Source organism: Oculina patagonica, chromosome 4 (assembly GCF_052425735.1).
Source record: "Oculina patagonica isolate OP01 chromosome 4, crgOcupat, whole genome shotgun sequence".
Lineage (NCBI taxonomy): Eukaryota > Metazoa > Cnidaria > Anthozoa > Scleractinia > Oculinidae > Oculina > Oculina patagonica.
In genome coordinates, this window is record NC_135761.1 from 47,567,851 (window position 1) to 47,590,766 (window position 22,916).

General features: G+C 38.7%; 2 protein-coding genes and 1 pseudogene across 2 annotated transcripts in view; all 3 read left to right on the top strand.

The window, feature by feature from the left end:
• Positions 1-22,916, top strand: part of LOC144652522 (uncharacterized) — a 51,479-nt gene that overhangs the window by 22,404 nt on the left and 6,159 nt on the right. The window lies entirely within an intron of this gene.
• LOC144647947 (EGF-like repeat and discoidin I-like domain-containing protein 3) lies at positions 1,941-15,667 on the top strand. The gene is made up of 5 exons (XM_078507615.1): positions 1,941-2,050; positions 8,016-8,100; positions 8,631-8,956; positions 10,333-10,474; positions 15,558-15,667. The coding sequence occupies exons 1-5, from the start codon at positions 1,973-1,975 to the stop codon at positions 15,665-15,667; spliced, it is 741 nt and encodes a 246-aa protein (XP_078363741.1). The 5' UTR covers positions 1,941-1,972.
• LOC144649728 (uncharacterized protein KIAA1958-like) lies at positions 21,496-22,837 on the top strand (annotated as a pseudogene).

The window sequence follows — 22,916 nt, forward strand, 5'->3', positions numbered from 1 at the left end:
ATAAACGCGCGCACCAAACTTCCCCGGGGTTACAAATTAGATGTGTGCGCATTTAGGTAAGCATGGTACGGCTTTCGCGAGAGCGTGAGCGCCAAAATAAATAAATATAAGATAATTAAGTAATGTCATTTTGTAATCCGGCAAAGCAAACAAAAAAAACCTAGCGTGGAAAGAATCCGTCGATAAATTCGTCAAAAATTCAACCGTTCTCTAATTCAGCGAACACTTTTTTTCTTATAATGGAAACACAGGTATACTAAAGTGATTCTTTGTCGAGTGATTTGTACGCTCAAGATCAATAAGTCTATAAATAATACGAGAACTTTCTTGTTGTCTTCTTAGAACAACAATGACTTCGTTAATTTATAGTTGCTTTTCTAGCTATGGAGAAATTACCGTTTGTCCTCAACTTTCTTTCCGAAGATAATTTACAGAGATCTTTAAGAATATTGAATGGCTTGTTTCGTTGTGAAGATTTTGGTTCGTGGTTCCGCATAGGTGACATCGCTTCCTTGCGCAACTTCTGTTAAGGTACCTAGCTTTTATATGATGATCCGTTATAGATAAACAACAAGTCAAATTTTATTACTTGGTTGTTAATTTTTCAGATTTTTAGAAGAGAAAGAAACCTAAAAAACAGTTTGTCAAAATAACGTCTATTCCAAGTCACATACAGCTTTCTGAATAATGAGAAAAGGCAGCGGCTTATCTGAGAACGTTTCTGGCATGTGTTGGAATTTCATTTGATAATTTGCGATGTTCGCATATATGTATTCGACGCAAATGAATTGTGATGAATGTAGTGCAGCACAAATATAAAAGTAAAGTTGCCATTGTATGTAGCCTAAATTTGAGTTGGATGTATCAAATCGCGCCTATTAAATTAAAAAAAATATGTTAAAACAGCGCCGTTGATAATCGCTATACTTGCAGATAACAAAGCTCAAACATTTTCTTAAACCTCCAAATTCGCCTACTGAAAGGACAAGTCTCTGACTCAGAGCGAGAATTCCTTCACTCATTTAACAACAACATTTTGGAGTTTGTACATATATACGGTTAGGGTCGAGTGACAAACACTAATCAAGCACTATCACTCTGAAACAGTGTAGGCGACAAAACGTACGACAGCAAGGAAAATTAAAGGGATTATATTAGGAAAAGGAGTGTTCATCTATGATGTTTCAACATTTTGAAAACCAGAAATATCTCAAATTAGAATTCAGAATTTTTCGGATGTGTATTGACTTAGCGCGATGGCTGAAGGTACAGATTTCAATCGCGGATCTTGTAAAGTCGAAACTGTGTGTCTTCCTTGAACGTAGAATTATCAATTTTAATTTATTTCAACTAATCACTTCTCTAACAAAGTTTTGACTAACTGCAACCTATTTCATTGAGCCTACATTTACTTCAAAGTAACCAAGGAATTGCGCATAATTATGTTAATATCGATCAAATACATCAATTCAGTTCCTGATTGTTTTGACGTTGGTTTTCGGCAATTGTGTTCACAGCTCCTTTCATCATTGTGCTAAACGGAAGAATAAATATATGTTTTTTATTTTTGATCATCTTATTTTTTTTCTAGCATTTTAGCAAATAAACAACAATTATTTATATCTTCTTCATTTTACCTATACTAACAGACCAACAAACTAGTAGGAACGAACTTTCACTTTTTTCTGCATTGATTCAACATAAGCGATCGAAGATCGATCAACTACCTACGTGTTCCTTGACATGCCTTGAGGTATATTCCTCAGTCCCCTGACATTCTCTTCCTACCCTTCTATCCCTCAGTCATTTTTTTTGTGTACTTTCAAAAACAATAGAACTGCAAATATTGTACGAGATTTTTCGAGTCTTCCAAGACAATAGGATAATTCATTCAAAGTGATGTTCTTCTCCGGAAACCTTCGTCATTCCCTCAAGTTTCTGTTAAGGAAAGAACTTCAAGGCAACTTTCAGGATGACTTTTTTCTTGGTTAAGATTTTTATCGTCGCATTGGCGATATTGCTGTCTCAAGCAGAAGAAACTTCTCCAAAGGTATGATTTTCTTCATAAGGTGTTGCGCTCTTTTTTTATGTCCAACGAAATTGTACAAAAGGTCCGCATCGCAAGCTTTCTTTCACACATGAAACTGCATTACCTAAATTCAAAGGTTTAATTTGTTAGAGAAATAGATAAAGCAGTCGGCAACGTGAATTTGAAAGTCAAATAAAAAAAAAGGTTCGTAAAAAGAGAAGTTTTGATCGGTCTCCGCTATTTCTCTGCTTAAAAAAAGATGTTATATGTTTTATCAGCTGGAAACGTATCAAGAAGAGAGTTTTTCTGCTTCGGTTGTACTTTCAGTTAAAAAAGTGAAAGATAAAATTAAAATATTCCTAGTAGATTTTCTGTATTGTACGGATTTCAAAATCATCCTCTCGATAAAGGCATCTACCTTTTCATCTTGTGAGTAAAAGTGAATAATAATAATATTTGAATTTTAAGGATCATTTCTGGCGCCGTTTTAGGACTTTCAACGGTTTGCAGCGTTGAATGCATGCTGCTCTTTATTTCCTTCCTTCAGAAAACTTTCATGATGAGATTTTGTGTTGATTTGAGTTATCTCGTTTTGAGACATCTAGGAAAAAAACTAAAAAAAACCTAAAAAACGTTTTCTTTTGCACAATTTTGTCAAATCATGTTTCCTCTCCAAGAATAGTGACGTAAAATTTGTAACAAGTAAGGACATGAAATGCATTGTTTACTCGGGAGAGAGGAGATGGGGGGGGGGGGGGGGGCGAGGTGATCGTCCTGTTTGTTGTTTGGCGCGTTGACCCAGGGTCCTCTCCTCCCTCCTGAAAACAAAAAGATATGGAAACAAAGAAATAAGCTTAATAAAAAACTTCGCAAATCTTATAAAAATACTCAAACATGTTTCTACTTGTATTGGTATAAAAATAGCTTATGTTTTTCATCTTCGCATTTTCGTTTTTTACTAGTGTGGAAAGAATCCTACCGAAATGTAAAAACCGCAATCTGACTGAATCGGCTGTAATATCTTTAGGGATTCAAGACAAATACCTACTATTTTCGTATGTGTTCCTGGACATGTCTTGAGGTATATTCCCCACTCCCCTGACATTTTTTTCCTACCCTTCTATCCCTCAGTCATTTGTTTTGTGTTCTTTCAAACACAATAGGACAGCAAATAATGTGCGAGATTTTTCGAGTTTTCCAAAACAATAGGATAATTCATTCAAAGTGTTGTTCTGCACTGGAGACCTTCGTCATTCCCTCAAGTTTCTATTAAGGAAAGAACTTTAAGGCAACTTTCAGAATGACTATTTTCTTGGTAATGGTTTTTATCATCGCATCGGTGACATTGCTGTCTCAAGCAGAAGAAACTTCTTCAAAGGTACGACTTTCTTCATATTGTGCGTTATGCTCGTTTTTTTTGGCCAACGAAATCAAACAAAAAGATCCGCATCGCAAGCTTTTTTTCAAACCTGTTCAAACATAAAACTGCATCACTTAATTCAAAGGTTTAATTTGTTAGAGTAATAGATAAAGCAAGAGGCAACGTGAAATTCAGAGTGATATCGAACAACTGTAGTAACGCGAAAAAAGAAGTTTTGATCAGTCCCCGGCATTTCTTTGCTTACAAAAGTAATTTGTGTTACATGTATTAGTTTTTTCAGCTAAAATTGGTATTAAAATAGCTATCTTGTTCTTTTTTTCATCTGTGCATTTTCGTTTCTTGCTAGTGTGGAAAGAATCCTACCGAAATGTAAAGACCGCAATCTGACTGAATCAGTTGTAAATCCAGTGATTTACTTTATTTCCATGTATGTTTATTGACATGTCTTGAGGTATATTCCCCACTCCCTTCATCTGCTTCTCCTACCCTTCTATCCCTTAGTCATTTGTTGTGTGTACTTTCAAAAACAATAGGACTGCAAACATCAGTTGTACAAGATTTTTCTAGTTTTCCTAAACAATAGGATAATTCATTCAAAGTGATGTTCTTCTCCGGAAACCTTCGTCATTCCCTCAAGTTTCTGTTAAGGAAAGGACTTCAAAGGCGACTTTCAGGATGACTTTTTTCTTAGTTAAAGTGTTTATCGTCGCATCGGTGATATTGCTGTCTCAAGCAGAAGAAGCTTCTTCAAAGGTATGATCTTCTTCATATTGTGCGTTATGCTCTGTTTTTTTTTGTCTAAAGAAATCGTACAAAAAGACCCGCATCGCAAGCTTTCTTTCACCGTAAACTGGATCACTCAAACATGTTTCTATTTGTATTGGTATAAAAATAGCTTGTTCTTTTTTCTCATCTGCGCATTTTCGTTTCTAACTAGAGTGTAAAGAATCCTACCGAAATGTAAAGACCGCAATCTGACTATATCGGCTGTAAAATTTTTAGGGATTCAAAACAACTACCTACGTTTTTCGTGTGTGTTCCTTGACATTTCTTTTCGGTTTATTCCCCACCCCCCTGACCTTCTTTTCCTACCCTTCTATCCCTCGGTCATTTGTTCTGTGTACTTTCAAAAACAATAGGACTGCAAACATTGTACGAGATTTTTCGAGTATTCCAAGACAATGGGATAATTCATTCAAAGTTATGTTGTTCTCCGGAAACGTTTGTCATTCCCTCAAGTTTCTGTTAAGGAAAGGACTTCAAAGACCTTCAGGATGACTTTTTTCTTGGTTAAGATTGTTATCGTCGCATCAGTGACATTGCTCTTTCAAGCAGAAGAAACTTCTCCAAAGGTATGATTTTCTTCATATTGTGCGTTATGCTCTGTTTGTTTTTGTCCAACGAAATCGTACAAAAGGATCCGCATGGCAAGCTTTCTTTTACACATGAAACTGCATCACTTAAATTCAAAGGTTTAATTTGTTAGAGAAATAGATAAATAAGATGGCAAGGTAAAAATTTAAGTTCAATCGAATAAAAAATGTAACAACGTGAAAAGAGAATTTTTTATCAGTCCCAGACATTTCTCTGCTAAAAAAAGAAATTTATGTTATTAGTTTTATCAGCTAAGATGGTGCCAAGAAGAGAATTTTTCTGCTTCGGTTGTGCATACAGCTGAAAAATAGAAAGATAAAATTGAAGTTATCCTAGTAGATGTTCTGTATTGTACAAATTTCAGAATCATCACGCGATAAAACATCCACCTTTTTATCTTGCGAGTAGTAGTTAATAAAACTGAGATATGGTTTAGTGGGATCATTCCTGGCGCCGTTTCAGCGTTTGTAGTCTAGAATGCTTGCTTTTTCTTATTCTCTTCATTTAGATAACTTTCTTGACGAGATTTTCTTTTTATATGGTTTTGTGGCATTTATAGTTCAGAAAACAATTCTTTACAGAAAGAAAAATACCGTTACCGAAATCCAAAAATGTCTCTTTTGCTCAATTTTATCAAGGCATGTTTCCTCGCCACGAATTGCGAAGTAATATTTGTAACAAATCAGAACATGAAATAGCCTGTTTACACGGTAGGGTAGGGGAGGGGGGCTTCCTATTTGTTGTTTGGCGTATTGACCCAGGTTCCTCTCCTCCCCCTCAAACCATAAAGATGGATACAACAAAGCTTAATAAAATAACATCACAAATCCTATAGAAACTCTCAGATGTGTTTCACTGTATTCGTATATTTGAAATAGCTTGTTCTTTTTTCACTTGCGCATTTTTCAATCTAGGCAATGGCTTCGTTTTAAGTCCTCAGACTTTTAGGTTAGCATCTCAATGAAATTTTCATGACTAGTTTGGACAATAACTCTTGCTGACTAAGTTAGCATGAAATTAACTAATCAGTGTCCCAGTTTTGTGACGACCAAGAAGACAGTTGGAAATGTTCCTTTCAAAGACTTAATGTGACACGACATTAATTACTATATTTCAAGAACTACTAGTGAAAAGTAATTTATACTATTAAAATTTTGTTTTAAAACGTTCATGGGCACACATATTTGTTTTAATCTACAACGAATAAGTTTTCCTTCTAAAGTACTGAGAAAACAGCCATGTTGCTCCCTTTTGTGACACAGCTTCCCTAATCAGTAGTTGACAAAATTGGTCAGCTGTCATTCGATTTATTATCTCATTGCTTACATGAAGTTCTAATACCATAAACCCTTTTTATTGACAATTACGAATGTTTTATCAATGACATTGCCATAATGAAAACCCTGAAGTATTTATATAAGACCTTTCTTTAACTTTCCTCTTCATAGTGGCTAGCTGTTTTGACAAACATTTTTGTTGCTATCTCTGTTGTTTTGAAGCTCTTACACACAAAAAACATTGTTTGAAACCCTAAACCCCCTACTATAAATGTTGGTTTTATGATGATGCATCCTCAACAGTTTGTTTAGGCAACGTATTGAATAGGGAGGGTTCTCAAGGGGTAAAATGGGAGCTAGGATTTGGGCAAATGTTTAGTGGGAAAATGGGATTTGGGACTATTTGGTGAAATTTAGGCTATTTAGTTTCTTAATGGGTTTTCATTTTCTGTTGAAAAATTTACATTGTTGTTTTGTGATTGTATCATCCATAGTATTTTATGATTTTCAACATTGGCATTTATGTTGCATCTGGAGTGATAACACTCCTAGGTGTCTCCAACTGTTAGAGGATCCAGATTGTCGACATATCTTATTCCCCAAAAGTAAACATTTTTAATCGGATAAAGAGGGTGTCTAACTGGCAAATTTAAGGGTAACGGGATCCTTAAAAGTAGGTTCTTACTTGCGGGTTTTTACTGTATATTGAGGTCAACTTTCTGAAAAACGTAAAAAGTTGTGGCATCATATTTAGGAGACCTTACTTGTTGCAAAAATTGGTTTCATACTTGTGGAATGATATTTTGTTCAGTTAACGAAGTTAAATGTCTGCTACAAAAAATAAAAGGTATTAAGTATCATCAGAATAAATTTGATTGACGAAAAAACATTTTATCAAAAGCTTCTCTCTCACATGTCACCATTTTTGGCAAAATCTTGGCATTGTTCAGGAAGCTTTAAAAGTTTGCTTACTCAAGCACCACTTGTCAAAAGCATCTCCATTTAAGGCGGTCAACCTATTAAAGAAAATGTTTGTATTTTGAGGCTAGGAGTATCTTTTTCAATGGTACTAAATTTCCTTGATTTTATGTTACATTCAAAACCACGACAAGTAAGAAAACACAACTCACGTCTCAACATCAAATTTTGCATGACATTGACAAAACAAATAAATTTTAATGTGTCCATCCAATGGCATAATATTTGCCGCCCAGTGCCATTAATTTTCATTATTATACATTGGTGTCACCAGCTTGATTTTGATTGGCTATAAGCACGCAGCTAATTCTTGCTTGCTGTTTCTCTTACGTCATACCTACAGACATTAGATTTTACATATGTAGAAGTGATGTCATACCTACAGACAATAGTTTGTGCGCGCTCTTGTCTTTTTGTGCGTCTTCTCTTTTTGTGCGCGCTCTTGTCTTTACAAGTGCAGCTCAGGAATGTGCATAATAAAACAATTATTGGATTCGGTTTTCGCATGATAGCGATAATTATCAAGGCCTCAGTTTCTGTTATCCGCCTCAGCCTTCGGCTTCGGCAGATAACAGAAACTTTGGCCTTGATAATTATCGCTATCATGCTCAACCTCATCCAATAATTGTTAATTGCGAGTGTCTTTCTTGTATATACAAATAAAATTCTTCAAAACAAAAAATAGCTTGATCTCTTATAACAAAAACTCTTTCTCTCGCATTTTGCAATCCTTTGATTTTGGTAGAGGTTTTTATTTTTTATATTTTTTATTTTAGTTTGAAAAGTCCATTAGTCACTGAAAAACGCATAGCATATACTATTGGTGGAACACGTGTGCTGAAACAATTCAATGAATTGTTGAAAAAGAAGTTAATAGAGTCTAATTTCTTGGCTTAAAAACCCCACATTGGGAATATTTAACAGAATCATTCTAGATGCACTCGCTTAAATCTTTTCTCTTTCCTTCTTCTTTCAGTTTCAAAGCATCACTGATGACTACCACCATCCAGACAAGCAGCTGTCACTTCAGAAAAGAAGTATTTATACCAACCCTTTGTTAGGTAAGCAGCCTAAGAGTGCAGGTCTAATTTTCTGAACTTCACGTCACTTGTAGCAATTTGTGGACACCTTATCAGACTGCTTACTGAGTTTTCAGTGTTATATTTAACCACACCAGTCGATGATGATGTAGTTTTGTAAAAATGTCACAAACATACTATTATTGAGCTCTATCATTAAAAGGAAAGGAAATTGACTTGATTGAGGGGACTATAAATGGATAGGTTTAATGACGCAATTTACATTTTTTAACTAGAATCATTACGACAGTCATATAAGCCAAAAACAAATGTACGAGGTATATGCCATGTCAACTTTATCATTTTAACTATCCTCAACATATTCATCCATAATCTCAGACAAATTCGTTGTGACCACTGAAAAAAAAATCAGATGAAGTTGAGACAAATTAGTGAAAAAGCAAGCTGTTCGTTTACCTTTTTTAAGAATAAATAAAGGAGTTGTTAATTGAGGTAAAATATTCGTTAATTTAATTCAATAATATAAATAAAAGGCATTCATTCTTTTTCAGTTTACCGCTGTGCCCTTCCTCTTGGTTTGGAAAATGGTCAAGTACCAGATGGTGCATTTTCTGCTTCTTCCAGTTATAATGCCAAATATGGTCCAGCACGTGCCAGATTGAACATTCATTCCGATAGCAAAGGATATGGTGCCTGGGCATCCAAAACGGACGACGACAAACAATGGCTACAAATAGACTTTGGAGAACTGGTGCAAGTGACTAAGGTGGCTACACAAGGGCGGCAAAATTCTGACGCGTGGGTAACGAAGTATACTCTTTCTTACAGTGTGGACGGAATGCACTGGGCTGAGTACAAGGAGAACAGTATAACATGGGTAAGGAAAATATTTCTTTAGTAATATATCCCTATAAGCTTATTTATGAAAGCTACACAACAAGTTTATGTCTACCCGTGAGATACGTTTTCATAAAAGTTTTTGAAAATAGCTGAAAAGTTTGTCGTTTCAGTGACGATGCTAAGGCAGTATGGCAGGATATTGGTCCATAAACACGCAAAAAAGAGAACAAGGCTTATATACTGCCATCTTGACAGAACAAGCTTGGTTAATAACCCATATTTAATTAACCCTGTTCAGACAAGGAAGGGGGGCCTTTGAGGCCCGTGGTGACTTCGAACTCTTATAACTTTTTTAAGATTCAACCAAACGCTGCCAAACTTTCTGACTTTTCCTAAAATTTTATCTGGCAATAATTTGGTAGGGTTGCATGATGTGTCAGGAACTTGACATCGCCATGGCAACGGCATTTTGACAGGCATGTGTGTTTCTGTTAATAAAAATTAACTTTAAAGGAATTAGTTTTACATTTTTACGGTTTTAAAGCACATTTTTATTGATTCGAGTACTTTGCCGTAATTTTGGGCGGTTTTCTGGCATTTTGGAAAAAATTTGAAATCCAAGATGGCGGATCCAAGATGGCAGCTGTTTTGACATTATGATGTAATTGTCACTTGATGTGACGTCACCATCCTACGTGACATATACCAAAAGAACGATGTTCGGACATACAATACTTCCTATAAGTTTTATTGTGATTGCTTAAATATTCTGGAAGTTACATAGGAGGGGGGGGGCTTCCGAATCCCCCCCCCCCCGGTCAGAGCAGGTAAAAAAAAGCCCGGTCTGAATAGGGTTAACGAATTACTATAAAGTGTGCGATAAGTCACAAATACCTTTACTCGTTAGTTGGCATGGTTGACGTCGTTGAAGTCATCGTTGAAGTCATCCTGAAGAAACCTGTTGTTTTTTCATGCTTTGGTACCATGTATAAAGCAGCAGACTGAACTTAACTTATTTAACTTAACTGTAGATTATTAGCTAAAATGAAGGAAAGAAACAACCAACATGACTAACATGCATGCGTAACTTTTCAACCACTCGGTACTACAATATGAGAGCGGCATTTCCCGGTATAAGTTTAGAAACCCTGTTTACATTATTATTTTGCTGGTTGTGTATAAAGAAGCTTGTCGCAGCTTAGATGATCTCGTCCTTATCCATATGGGGACGTTAATTAAACTGCTGGCCTTGTCTTCTTCACCTTGTTTCTACCATGAATCGGTTTGGACATTACAAGAATTTAGGAGTAATACTGGTTGAAAATAGTAGGTGAGATAGTACACCGTGCTAGTGTCTTATTGTTAAAACAATTTAAGGTCTCATCCTTATTTTTTTTGAATTATTGCCTTCAGGTTTTTCCTGGCAACAACGATAGAAACACAGTTGTCGAACATCTACTTGTAACACCATTTAGTGGTCGGCTTATTCGGTTCCACCCCAAGAAGACCAGAGCACATCCATCAATGAGAGTGGAGGTGTATGGCTGTAGAAATGGTATGTATACGAGTCTTAAAATTGACTCTTAAGATCATCAGAGATTCGATTCAAGATAAGCACTTTGCACAGCCTTCCAGCAGTCTCCTTGGGGTGGATTATCTTTTATTATTTAAACATTTAAGGCAGAAAATTGACTTTGGCCAATACCTTGAAGATAGACAGATAGATCGACAGACAGACAGACACACACAAACACACAGACACACGGACGGACGCGTAGGTAGGTAAGTAGGTAAGTAGTACATGTAAGTAAAGCTAAGATTAAAAATTATTTGATAAAAGTTGACACTGGCTTAAAATATGTACAGGACGTTTCGGCTACTGCTGTAGCCTTCTTCAGCAATATGTAAATTTAAAACGGCGTCCCTGGTGTTATAGGAATAAAAACTAAAAAATGCAGAAAAAGGTGACAAGGAATGTACTGAATAAAATTGGGGGTGGAATTCTAAAAATGCGACTAAAAAGGATAGAATAGGGGGTGGTATGTAATTAAAAATTGTTAAGTTTCTTATAAATGTTTGGGAATGCTACGTGTTCATTAATAGCGTTTCCATCTCGGACTGAGTGCCACGCTTCGAGGAAAAGTCTTTGTCTCCAAACTGAAGACCGGTCGATAATGTCAACATTTTCCAGATCAATTTCATGATCGTTGAGCAAATGGTGTTCGGCCAATAGGGAATTTCTGTCCATTGTTGTTATCGCTTTAGCATGTTCTTTGATGCGTGTTTTGAGTGCGCGCGAGGTCTGGCCAATGTAAACACACGCACAGTCTTTGCATTTGATTTTATATACAACACCTTTCGACGACTCTTCGCTGATTTTATCTTTGGGTTTTTTCAAAATATTGGCGATGGAACGGATGGGCTTGTGAGCCACTTTGACGTTAAAACCTTTGAGAACTCTTGAGATTCTTTCAGAAAAAACCCTTGGCGTACGGTAGAACAACCAAACCTCGCTGTTCAACAACGTTGGCACCACTTTTTTGTTCGGCATTGGATTGACGACCATTACGAATAAAATTGATAGGATAATTATTCGCTGCCAGCGCCTTCAATACACGATTAGATTCAGATGACACTTCCTCCTCAGTGGATGGGATGTTCTTAGCCCGATCCATAAGAGTGCGTACAACAGAGTGTTTATGTTGCGTATGGTGGTATGAATTGAAGTCTAGATGGCGGTCGGTATGAGTGGCTTTTCTGTAAACAGAAACGGCTATCGAACCATCCACTTGCCTCGTTGTCTTAGTGTCCAAGAAAGCGATTGAACCTTCTGTTTCCACTTCGATGGTGAATTTGATGTGCTGGTTAAGAGTTTAGGTGCGAATGAAATTCATCTACAAATTCTTTTTTCAGACACACATGACTGTCGTCGACATATCTAAACCACCATTTAGGTGGGTGTGGAGCCGAGGAGAGGGCCTTTTCTTCAACGTATTCCATGACCAGATTGGCTAAAATGGCGCTGACTGGTGAACCCATAGGACAGCCAAAAATCTGTTTGTAGTTTGTTCCTTGAAAAACGAAGAAGTTACTGTCAAGAACGAATTCTAAGAGTTTGATAATGTTCTCTACGGATAAATTTGTTCTTTCAGATGACGAAGAGTCAGAATAGAGTCTCTCTTTGACGACTTCCACGGCTAGATTGGACGGGATACAGGTAAACAGAGATACAACGTCGAAAGATACAAAGATCTCGTCAGGATTGACTGTCAAGGTGCGAATCTTCTCCACAAAAGACACACTGTTCTTAACTGTGTATTTGTTGTTCTGAAGAGGTGACAAGATGTTGGCGAGGTGTTTGGATAATTGGTAGGTGGGGGACCCAATGGCGCTTGTGATAGGTCTGAGAGGGACGTCTGCCTTGTGGATTTTAGGAAGCCCGTAAAACGAGGCTGGAATGGCATCGGTACTGTGGAGTTTGTAGTAAAGTTTGGGGTCCAGCTGTTTCTTGCTGCTGTCATGTGGAGCTGGCTGATCCTTGATCTGCAGTAGGAGTTTGTTTAGGGATTTCTCAGTGCTCGATGTAGGGTTTCTTCTTTTGTCTGTTATTTTCTGATAGGTGTTTTCATCATTTAGAAGGCTTTTTATTTTATCCGAGTAATCGCTTGTGTTCATAACGACTACGGCTCGGCCCTTGTCAGCTTGTCAGCTCAACAAAGTAACATTACCAACAAAGAGGAAAAAGCGCTTAACAACCTCGCCAATGACACCTCTGTCACAATTTTACCAGCTGACAAGGGCCGAGCCGTAGTCGTTATGAACACAAGCGATTACTCGGATAAAATAAAAAGCCTTCTAAATGACGAAAACACCTATCAGAAAATAACAGACAAAAGAAGAAACCCTACATCGAGCACTGAGAAATCCCTAAACAAACTCCTACTGCAGATCAAGGATCAGCCAGCTCCACATGACAGCAGCAAGAAACAGCTGGACCCCAAACTTTACTACAAACTCCACAGTACCGATGCCATTCCAGCCTCGTTTTACGGGCTTCCTAAAATCCACAAGGCAGACGTCCCTCTCAGACCTATCACAAGCGCCATTGGGTCCCCCACCTACCAATTATCCAAACACCTCGCCAACATCTTGTCACCTCTTCAGAACAACAAATACACAGTTAAGAACAGTGTGTCTTTTGTGGAGAAGATTCGCACCTTGACAGTCAATCCTGACGAGATCTTTGTATCTTTCGACGTTGTATCTCTGTTTACCTGTATCCCGTCCAATCTAGCCGTGGAAGTCGTCAAAGAGAGACTCTATTCTGACTCTTCGTCATCTGAAAGAACAAATTTATCCGTAGAGAACATTATCAAACTCTTAGAATTCGTTCTTGACAGTAACTTCTTCGTTTTTCAAGGAACAAACTACAAACAGATTTTTGGCTGTCCTATGGGTTCACCAGTCAGCGCCATTTTAGCCAATCTGGTCATGGAATACGTTGAAGAAAAGGCCCTCTCCTCGGCTCCACACCCACCTAAATGGTGGTTTAGATATGTCGACGACAGTCATGTGTGTCTGAAAAAAGAATTTGTAGATGAATTTCATTCGCACCTAAACTCTTAACCAGCACATCAAATTCACCATCGAAGTGGAAACAGAAGGTTCAATCGCTTTCTTGGACACTAAGACAACGAGGCAAGTGGATGGTTCGATAGCCGTTTCTGTTTACAGAAAAGCCACTCATACCGACCGCCATCTAGACTTCAATTCATACCACCATACGCAACATAAACACTCTGTTGTACGCACTCTTATGGATCGGGCTAAGAACATCCCATCCACTGAGGAGGAAGTGTCATCTGAATCTAATCGTGTATTGAAGGCGCTGGCAGCGAATAATTATCCTATCAATTTTATTCGTAATGGTCGTCAATCCAATGCCGAACAAAAAAGTGGTGCCAACGTTGTTGAACAGCGAGGTTTGGTTGTTCTACCGTACGCCAAGGGTTTTTTCTGAAAGAATCTCAAGAGTTCTCAAAGGTTTTAACGTCAAAGTGGCTCACAAGCCCATCCGTTCCATCGCCAATATTTTGAAAAAACCCAAAGATAAAATCAGCGAAGAGTCGTCGAAAGGTGTTGTATATAAAATCAAATGCAAAGACTGTGCGTGTGTTTACATTGGCCAGACCTCGCGCGCACTCAAAACACGCATCAAAGAACATGCTAAAGCGATAACAACAATGGACAGAAATTCCCTATTGGCCGAACACCATTTGCTCAACGATCATGAAATTGATCTGGAAAATGTTGACATTATCGACCGGTCTTCAGTTTGGAGACAAAGACTTTTCCTCGAAGCGTGGCACTCAGTCCGAGATGGAAACGCTATTAATGAACACGTAGCATTCCCAAACATTTATAAGAAACTTAACAATTTTTAATTACATACCACCCCCTATTCTATCCTTTTTAGTCGCATTTTTAGAATTCCACCCCCAATTTTATTCAGTACATTCCTTGTCACCTTTTTCTGCATTTTTTAGTTTTTATTCCTATAACACCAGGGACGCCGTTTTAAATTTACATATTGCTGAAGAAGGCTACAGCAGTAGCCGAAACGTCCTGTACATATTTTAAGCCAGTGTCAACTTTTATCAAATAATTTTTAATCTTAGCATGCCTGGCTACAAACCAGATATTTTTAAGTAAAGCTATTTTTGTAATACTTTGTGCGCGGTAATTGAACATTGAGTTTATTCTCAGAGTTCCATTTTCATCCCGTAACAATTTTGGAAAAGAAGTAAGATCTTCGTTTTCAGTATGCCTGTATAATGTGATGAAGATCGTAACTATGTCATTTCTCTCTCTTGAACGTCTAATGCATCAGTCATTTCCAGCGGTGCCATGCCCCCCCGGGACGACCCCCCAGAATTAGGTTTTGTCGAAATCAACAGCAAATGCCCCACTACCGGGACAAACTACCTTTTCTAATGAGCCAGTGGTAGCGGCTTAAAAATGTTTATTTTTCTTCTCTCTTGTCTTACTTTTACCAAACTTTCATCTAATTCAGGTCATATCAAGTCCTGATCACGTCTTATTTCTTTTAAATGGTGCAAAAATGGTCATTCTGCAGGTCTAACATCCCCTTTATGTTCTATGTAGACGTATTAGATAAGAAACTTGTGGTATTTATCGAGGAATTGGTCATTAACGCACGGCCACGTGAACTCTGTAAGGTGAAAAAAGCGAGATGGTCAATTGCCACAGGGTAGCTGGGTGGAAGTCTAATGCCCGACCCCCCCCCCCCCTGATGGCCATTATGGGAAAATGCCTCACTATCCCCCAGAGAGGTGGGCACTGCCCATGACTGCTGGAAGTGACTGATGCAAAATAATAATATAGAACCCTCGCCTGCGGCTCGTGTTTCCTCTACGCTATATCGAAAGAAAAAACGGACGTGGCCACAATGTGATATGTATCAGAATATTAGACACAAACAGCGCTTTTATTTCTTAGGTAAGGAAGTCCAGTTAGCCATGTGCCACTTATTTTTGTTACATTTTTCATAATCGATCCTTAGCTCGTTTAGAACACTTAACACAAGCTATATAACCATGCATAATATTCGTTTTTAGTCCACAGTTGTTCAGTGTCACTTGGTTTGGAAGATAAACGGATCCCCGACAGTGCGTTTACAGCTTCCAGTAGCTATGACAACAGACACAGACCTTCACTTGGAGACTGAACATTCTGTCAGACGGCAAGCATATGGGTGCATGGTGTCCAAAAGCAAAAAGTACTAATCAATGGCTTCAAATAGACTTGGGAGAATTTACTGCAGTGACGAAAGTGGCCACTCAAGGCCGGTACAACAGTGAGGACAGAGTTAAAACTTACACGCTGTCATACAGTGTCGATGGAACACACTGGACTGGGTACAAACAACGTTCTGTAGAGAAGGTAAGAGCTAGCCGTTCTGAAACTCCCATTTGCATCTATTTAATGTATTAGTTTAGATGCTGGCAAATTTTACAGAACTTTTACAGAACTTAAACCAATTTAAATTAACAATTTTACACGTTACGCAATTTGGAATGCTTACGCGATGTACGGCCAAATTGCACCATCATTTCGACGCTAGCGGGACTTCGAACGCGATGTTCGACGAGTTAGCTTTCACCGAAAGGTCTCTGATGAGTATCTTGGCAGAGAAGAAACATGCGTGTCAGACCAGCCACGAAAGTAGTCAATTTAACCAATTTACCATAAATAAAACAACAACAATAACAATAAAACAATAAATACTACTTATTAACCGAGAGTGAGGTCATTACAGGGGAATCTCAGACCGAGGTCCTGATGTATTGACCGAGCAACAGCAAGGTCAATACATCAAGGTCGAGGTTAATAAGTTATTTATTATATGGCCTTTAAGCTATTAAAAAATATCAAGGGAAAAACACTGAAGGTAAAACTCGCTATCGCTCTCTGTGGCTCTCTTCGTCGCTCATACTAAAGAAGTATCGGTATGCTTATATTTTTCTTTCAGTTATTGAAAAGATAGTTATATTTTGTCGGCTTTTTTTGTTGCTTTTGCCCCCTTGCTAGTAGGTTTTACTCACAACTCAAAAAACCGTCGAGCCGAGAAGAATTTTCATAATGCCCGGTCATTACAAGAAAATAATGCCCGCTCAGCAGCCAATCAGAGCGCGCGTACTATTGTAGCCATATAATAAAGAAAGAGAAAAACTGGGAATATCAAACAACTGCTTTATTCTAGAGAAAACAAATAAGTTTAGTATTGTAGAGTGAAAACGGCATACCTATTGAATAAGGACAATAGGACACTCGGAAAATGATGAGCTACATGTACTTTTCTTTTCTTAGTAGCTTGCGACGTATCTGACAAGATGTTGTTTAATGCAATTATCGGCTTGCAATGTTCACGTTTAGGGGGAGGTATTAATCCATGGAATGGTCAAGTCTGGTTTATGCCTGAGTTATCATGCCAAATTTGCCCAACTATAAGGTTTTGTTGTTTCAGGTGTTTGCTGGGAATACTGACAGGAACACTGTCATTACACACTCCCTGAAACCTCACATCGAGGCTCGCTACATTCGGCTTCATCCCAAGACTTACAACCACAATGTACCTTGTCTGAGAGCTGAACTGTATGGCTGCCGAACTGGTGAAGTGTCTAAATAAGCCTTATTATACCTTACTGCTTGCCAGTTGATAACGTAATTGCATGGCTGCCAGAATGGGTTATTATCATAAGCTGTGTATATTGAAAAGTGGAATTTAGTCTTGTAATACTGTATTAGACACGAAAAGAGTGAAAATGGTGCTGAATATTTTACTTTGCTATGCACAAAGTAAAATGTTTGTTGTCAGATTTTACTGGTGGGTTTCGTTATAGAGCCCTTAAAGTTATCGTGTAAGTAAAGCTGCTGAAAAAAGTTCTCATTCCTGTAAAAAATGATCTATTTCTTTTGAAAAAAATTTTGTTTGATTTTTATCCAGTTAAGACCTGCTTGATGCCTGTTGGTGCGGAGGACGGTAGACTTCCAGATGAAGCGTTCACAGCCTCATCGTCGGCCAGTTCCGGCTTCCTTCCAAATAGAGGCAGACTAAACTTACTACCAAGTGGCGGCAAATATTGTTGGGCTGCTGCTAAAAATGATGGCAATCAGTGGCTTCAGGTACGACAAATACTTTTTAGTTAACTTGCAAGTGAAAAATGATCTTTAGAGATCAGATTCTTTTTGTTGAATTTTTCCGCATCCTGTAGTTTGGATTGTAAATACTATGCTTGAATCCATAATAACAGAAGTCTATAACCAATTTGGTTTTACTGGAAAAATGCCCGCCCCCTTTTTAAATTAATAAATAAAAAATAAAAAATGGGGTAGTCTTACACGGTGGAAAGTATTTGTACGTGTATAACTGGAATGTGACTGATGTACTTTCCAGAATAATACATTTCTTAAGCCTTCAAAGCCTGTAAACTTAAGACATCTTTCAAATATATTTACTTTTAACCAAATTACTCTATAAAAACCATAGTTTATGATAGAGATTCTTTTTAACCGATGCTATCATTTCAGGTAAAACTGGGTAGTTTGTACAAAATAAGGGGTGTGGCAACTCAAGGTCGTCACGATGTCATTCAATGGGTGACAAGTTTCTCATTGGCTTACACCGCAGACGACTTCAATTGGGTTTATATCCGGGAAAACAGCCAAGTCAAGGTAAAAAAAAAACCCAAAAGATTAATTAAAATACCATTTCTCAAGTACTTGAATTGTTTCCGTCTTATCTTAATTTTTTATTTTTTATGGCAATTATAGCTTTTAATTCATTTAGTTTACTGTCAAAGTGGACTTGATAAGGTCAAGTGACCGATATTGTAGACTTTTTAGTAATCTGTGGAGTGAGTTTACAGGGAATTCTGAGGGCAGGGGATTAATGTTAATATACAACCAAAGGCAGCACTGAATGACAAACTGTTTAACGGTCTGACTGACTGACTGACTGACTAACTGACTGGATGGCTGTCTGGCTGGCTGTCTGTCTGACTGACTGACTGACTGACTGACCGACTGACTGGCTGTCTGGCTGTTTGACTGACTGACTGACTGGTTGTCTGTCTGGCTGGCTGGCTGGCTGTCTGACTGACTGACTGACTGGCTGGCTGGCTGCCTGTCTGTCTGACTGACTGACTGACTGACTGACCGACCTACTCAAAGGCTGCCTAAGGCACGAACGGACGAAACTGTCAGACTGACTAACTCACCGGCTGGCTGGCTGGTTGGTTGGTTAGCTGGCCGACTGACTGGCTGATTAAATGACTGACTGACTGACTGTTTTTTTGGTTGACTTGAGAACGATTGATTGATTTATTCCGCAGACTTTCCTTGGCAACAGCGATAAGACAACAGTCGTTAAACATTTCTTCAGTCCAGACACGCGGGTTTTTGCCAGAAGTGTTCGTTTCCATCCTAAAACTTGGGCTAGACACATCTTGATGCGAGTAGAGATTTATGGATGCAAAGAAGGTAAAGTAATTGACTTCTTTCCTTTTCCCGATCCTTTCAGGACAAATAAGTTCCAACTAACGAATAAAAAAAACGTAACGCGGAAAAGTTCGCGCTACTCTTTTGCTGCGTTTAACTACCACACGACAGTCAGATTTATGTTTCTCATAGGCAAGATGATGCCCAAACCAAAAAAAAAATTTAATTTAAACGGTGAATGATAATTCCTTTTATCATATACTCAACAAAATACCGCGTTTTTGATTGGTCAATGACGAATGCATAAATAGGTTATAGAGTGCAAATTGGGGTTATAGAGTGCAATACAGAAGTTGCTATGGAAACACCGGGGGAAGCGCCAAATTTGAAAACCAAATTAAAAAATGGCGTACAGCCGGTTTCGCTTTGTCAAACCAAAATATCGTCGAGCAACTTAAGGAAAATGCGAGAAACAAAAACACGTTGAAAGCTACACAGACCTGGTTGAATGTTTGGCAAACATGGGCAACAGAGAGTAAAGTAAACCCAAAAATGGAAGAATACGAGCACGAAAAACTCGATGAGATGTTGCAAACCTTCTACACAGAAATACGCACAAAAGACGGGTTTGAATACGAACCTGAGAGTTTAAAATCCATGCTGGCAGCCCTTAACCGCTTTTTAAAAGAACACGGCTACAAGTACTCGATAATTAGAGACCGAGAGTTCCACCAGTCCAAATTGGTACTTGAAAGAAAAGTGAAGTGTCTCCGACAGCAAGGAAAAGGCAAAAGACCCAACGCCGCGAACGCACTGACAACCGAGGAAGAAGAAATGCTATGGAGTGAACAAAGTCTCGGTGACTGCAGCCCAAGAGTTCTTTCCCAGACGATGTGGTGGCTCTTGACTCAGCATTTTGGCCTGAGGGGAAGAAAGGAACACCACTCAATGGAAGTCGAGGACTTCAGTTTTTGTGTCGACAACAGCGGCACAGAGTACGTCACATTTAAAGAGAATCCTACAAAAACGAGGCAGGGAGGACTTAACACAAAACATCGTAGTGTTCTGCCAAAAATGTTCGCTACTGACGGTCAGAGATGTCCCGTTAAGTTGCTGAAGCAATACCTCAGTAGACGTCAAGAGCTGCGAGAAAAAGGACCCCAAAACAAATGTTTGGTACAAGAAGTAGCGCCTCGGCGTAAACAGTATCGACAACATGATGAAGAGCGTTGTAAAGAACACACCTCTGGAGAAAAGCAAGAAGAGATTGACTAACCACAGCGCAAGGAAGACGGTTGTGAAGAAACTGAGGGCAGCAAGCGTCGAGAGGCAGTCGGGTGGTGTACCCGCAATGCCGTCTTTTCCCGCTACAACTTCAAGAGGTGAACAGGTGAACACAAGCAGCCATGCTTACACCGTGAACAATTTTCACAACTGCCAAGTCACATTTAATGTGATTCAAGGACAGTGCACTTCACCTAAGTATGTGAATCCGAATGCTATTTAGTGAGTCCGATTGAGATTAAAAACATTCAGGAACATTTGAAAACAGATAAGTGAACCAGTATTCTTGTCGCTTTTAACAACTGAAATTTAGCTTTTTGAGTTCAGCTTGTAAGCGTATATTTTCTCAGAAACTTTTCAAAACTTCACGCTTGATTTGCCTTGTCACAACATGATATTTTTTGATTGGTTCAAATAAAACGTGAGCATTTGGGAAACCATTGAAGCGTTTCATGTGGTACGCATGGCGTGCAAAGTAGCGCGACGCAGTAATTTTTGTTGAGTACATAATAAATAAAAAATCGTATGAACTTGCTCGTGCATTACGTGATTTATGGACACTCGTGATGTTTTAAAAGTTCTTAAATTGCACTCGCCTACGGCTCGGGCAATTTTGAGAACTTTTAAAACATCACTCGTGCCCATAAATCACATAATGCACTCGCGTTCATACGATTTCCTGTACTTATTACATCCATTTTGAAATCACTGGTGATCCTGGTAATCTGATTGGCTCTCAGGAGTGCGATTTATTCACGAATCGCACTATTTTTTGCTCTAAATCGCATCTTTTTCCCAGCCAATGAGAAAGGAACATTAAAACAAAACATCCAATCAGATTTCAAGGCTGGTTTAAAGTAACCAATCAAATTGCAGGAAAATGAAAGACAAAGAAAGCCATTGTGTGGCGAATTTTGCAACTTTTGTTTGCAAAACTTTTCTTTAGTTAAAAAAATGGATGAATTCAATTACTTACAGTTCCTTAATGACGATAATGAGCTCCTTCAAGTTGAAGACGTGCAATTGGGGGACTTTCCAACTTTCAGTCTACATTTTGACGAGTTTTTTGGCGATATTTCTGTCCTATCTGCTCAAGATCCGTGCGATCCCGAGTCCAGCAAAACAGAAACAAACGAAAACAAGACGACAGCAAATCCAGAGCCAACACATGAAGTAGATGTTTCCAGGTTTCCTGTAGTTTCAAATGATGCAATGGAAGAGCTCAAGTCTGTCGCTGCAAATAAAAACACGTCCCGCTCCACAAAACAATGGATGAATGTTTTCACAAGCTGGTGCCAGTCCCGCCATCTTGAAAATGTTACTATTGAAACAATGGCGCCGGAAGAACTTGACAAGGTCCTAAGTAAGTTCTACGCCGAGGTAAAAAAAAAGAACGGAGACGATTACGAGCCAGAATCTCTCAAAATCATGCAAAGTGCCATTGAGCGGTACTTGAAGGAGAAAAATTATCCAGTGAGCATCGTGCGATCGAGGGAATTTCACAGCTCGCAAGAAATTCTCAACGCGAAGGCCATTTCTCTTCGCCAGCAAGGAATGGGAAAGAGACCCAATAAAGCCCAGCCACTCACGCCAGAAGAAGAGTCAGCCCTGTGGGAAAAAGGTCGGTTGGTTGATTTCAACGGAAAGGTCTTGACCAATGCCAACTTTAAAAACTTGACTGAGAAACTGGGATTACGAGGTCGCCAGGAGCACTATGATGCCTACGTGGAGGACCTTATCATAAGACAGCAAGAAGATGGCACTGAAGTCGTAGAGTTTCGCGAAGGTCCCACAAAAAAACGAAGCGGTGGTCTGACAATCAGACGAAGAACAACACCACAAGTCATGTACAGCACCGATGGCGGAAAAACCGATCCAGTGCGGCTCTTCAAGCTTTGGTTGTCCAAGCGACCCGAGGGAATGAAGGACACAGGGCCACTCTATCTCAGCATCATCAATCGTCCAAAATCAACAGATGTCTGGTACACTAAAATTCGAATGGGACAAAACACCATCGGCAGTATCATGAAATCCATGGCCTCCTGTCTGAAGACAAACAAGAAGTTGACCAACCACAGCATGAGAAAAACATTGGTGTCAAAATTGAAGATGGCTGGAAAACCGCGCAATGTCATTTGTGAAATAACAGGCCACGCACGTGAATCTTCGTTAAAAGACTACGATGAAATCGACGAGAATCAAAGGAAAGAATTATCTCACCTGATCAGTGGATATAAAGTACCAAACGGAAATCCTCAAAACGACGCCTCCAAGCAAAACACTGCAAATGGAAACCTCAGTAAATCAACAGATTGCAGTCCAACGAGCACCACTGGTTCCGATTCATCACGTCCAACAACAAGGCCAAATGTATCAGATGGGCTTCAATCCTGGTTTTCAGCCAGCTGGATTTTCAGCATTTCTACCAAGTTTTCCTTCGCAATTTCAGAGCCGCATGGCAGCCTTCACTTGTGCTAGCGCTGGTGGTCCCGTGTCATCGCAGAATTACACAGGCTGCACGTTTAATTTCTTCTCCGAAAACAGCGAAAAGTCTCAGCCACAACCAAAGAAAAAAAGACGGACCAACATCATTGAGTCAGATGACGATGATTGAACTTTGAATTGCTTAAAATTTTAACTGATTGAACTTTGAATTGAATTGAATTAATTGAACTTTACTGAACTGCTTGAAT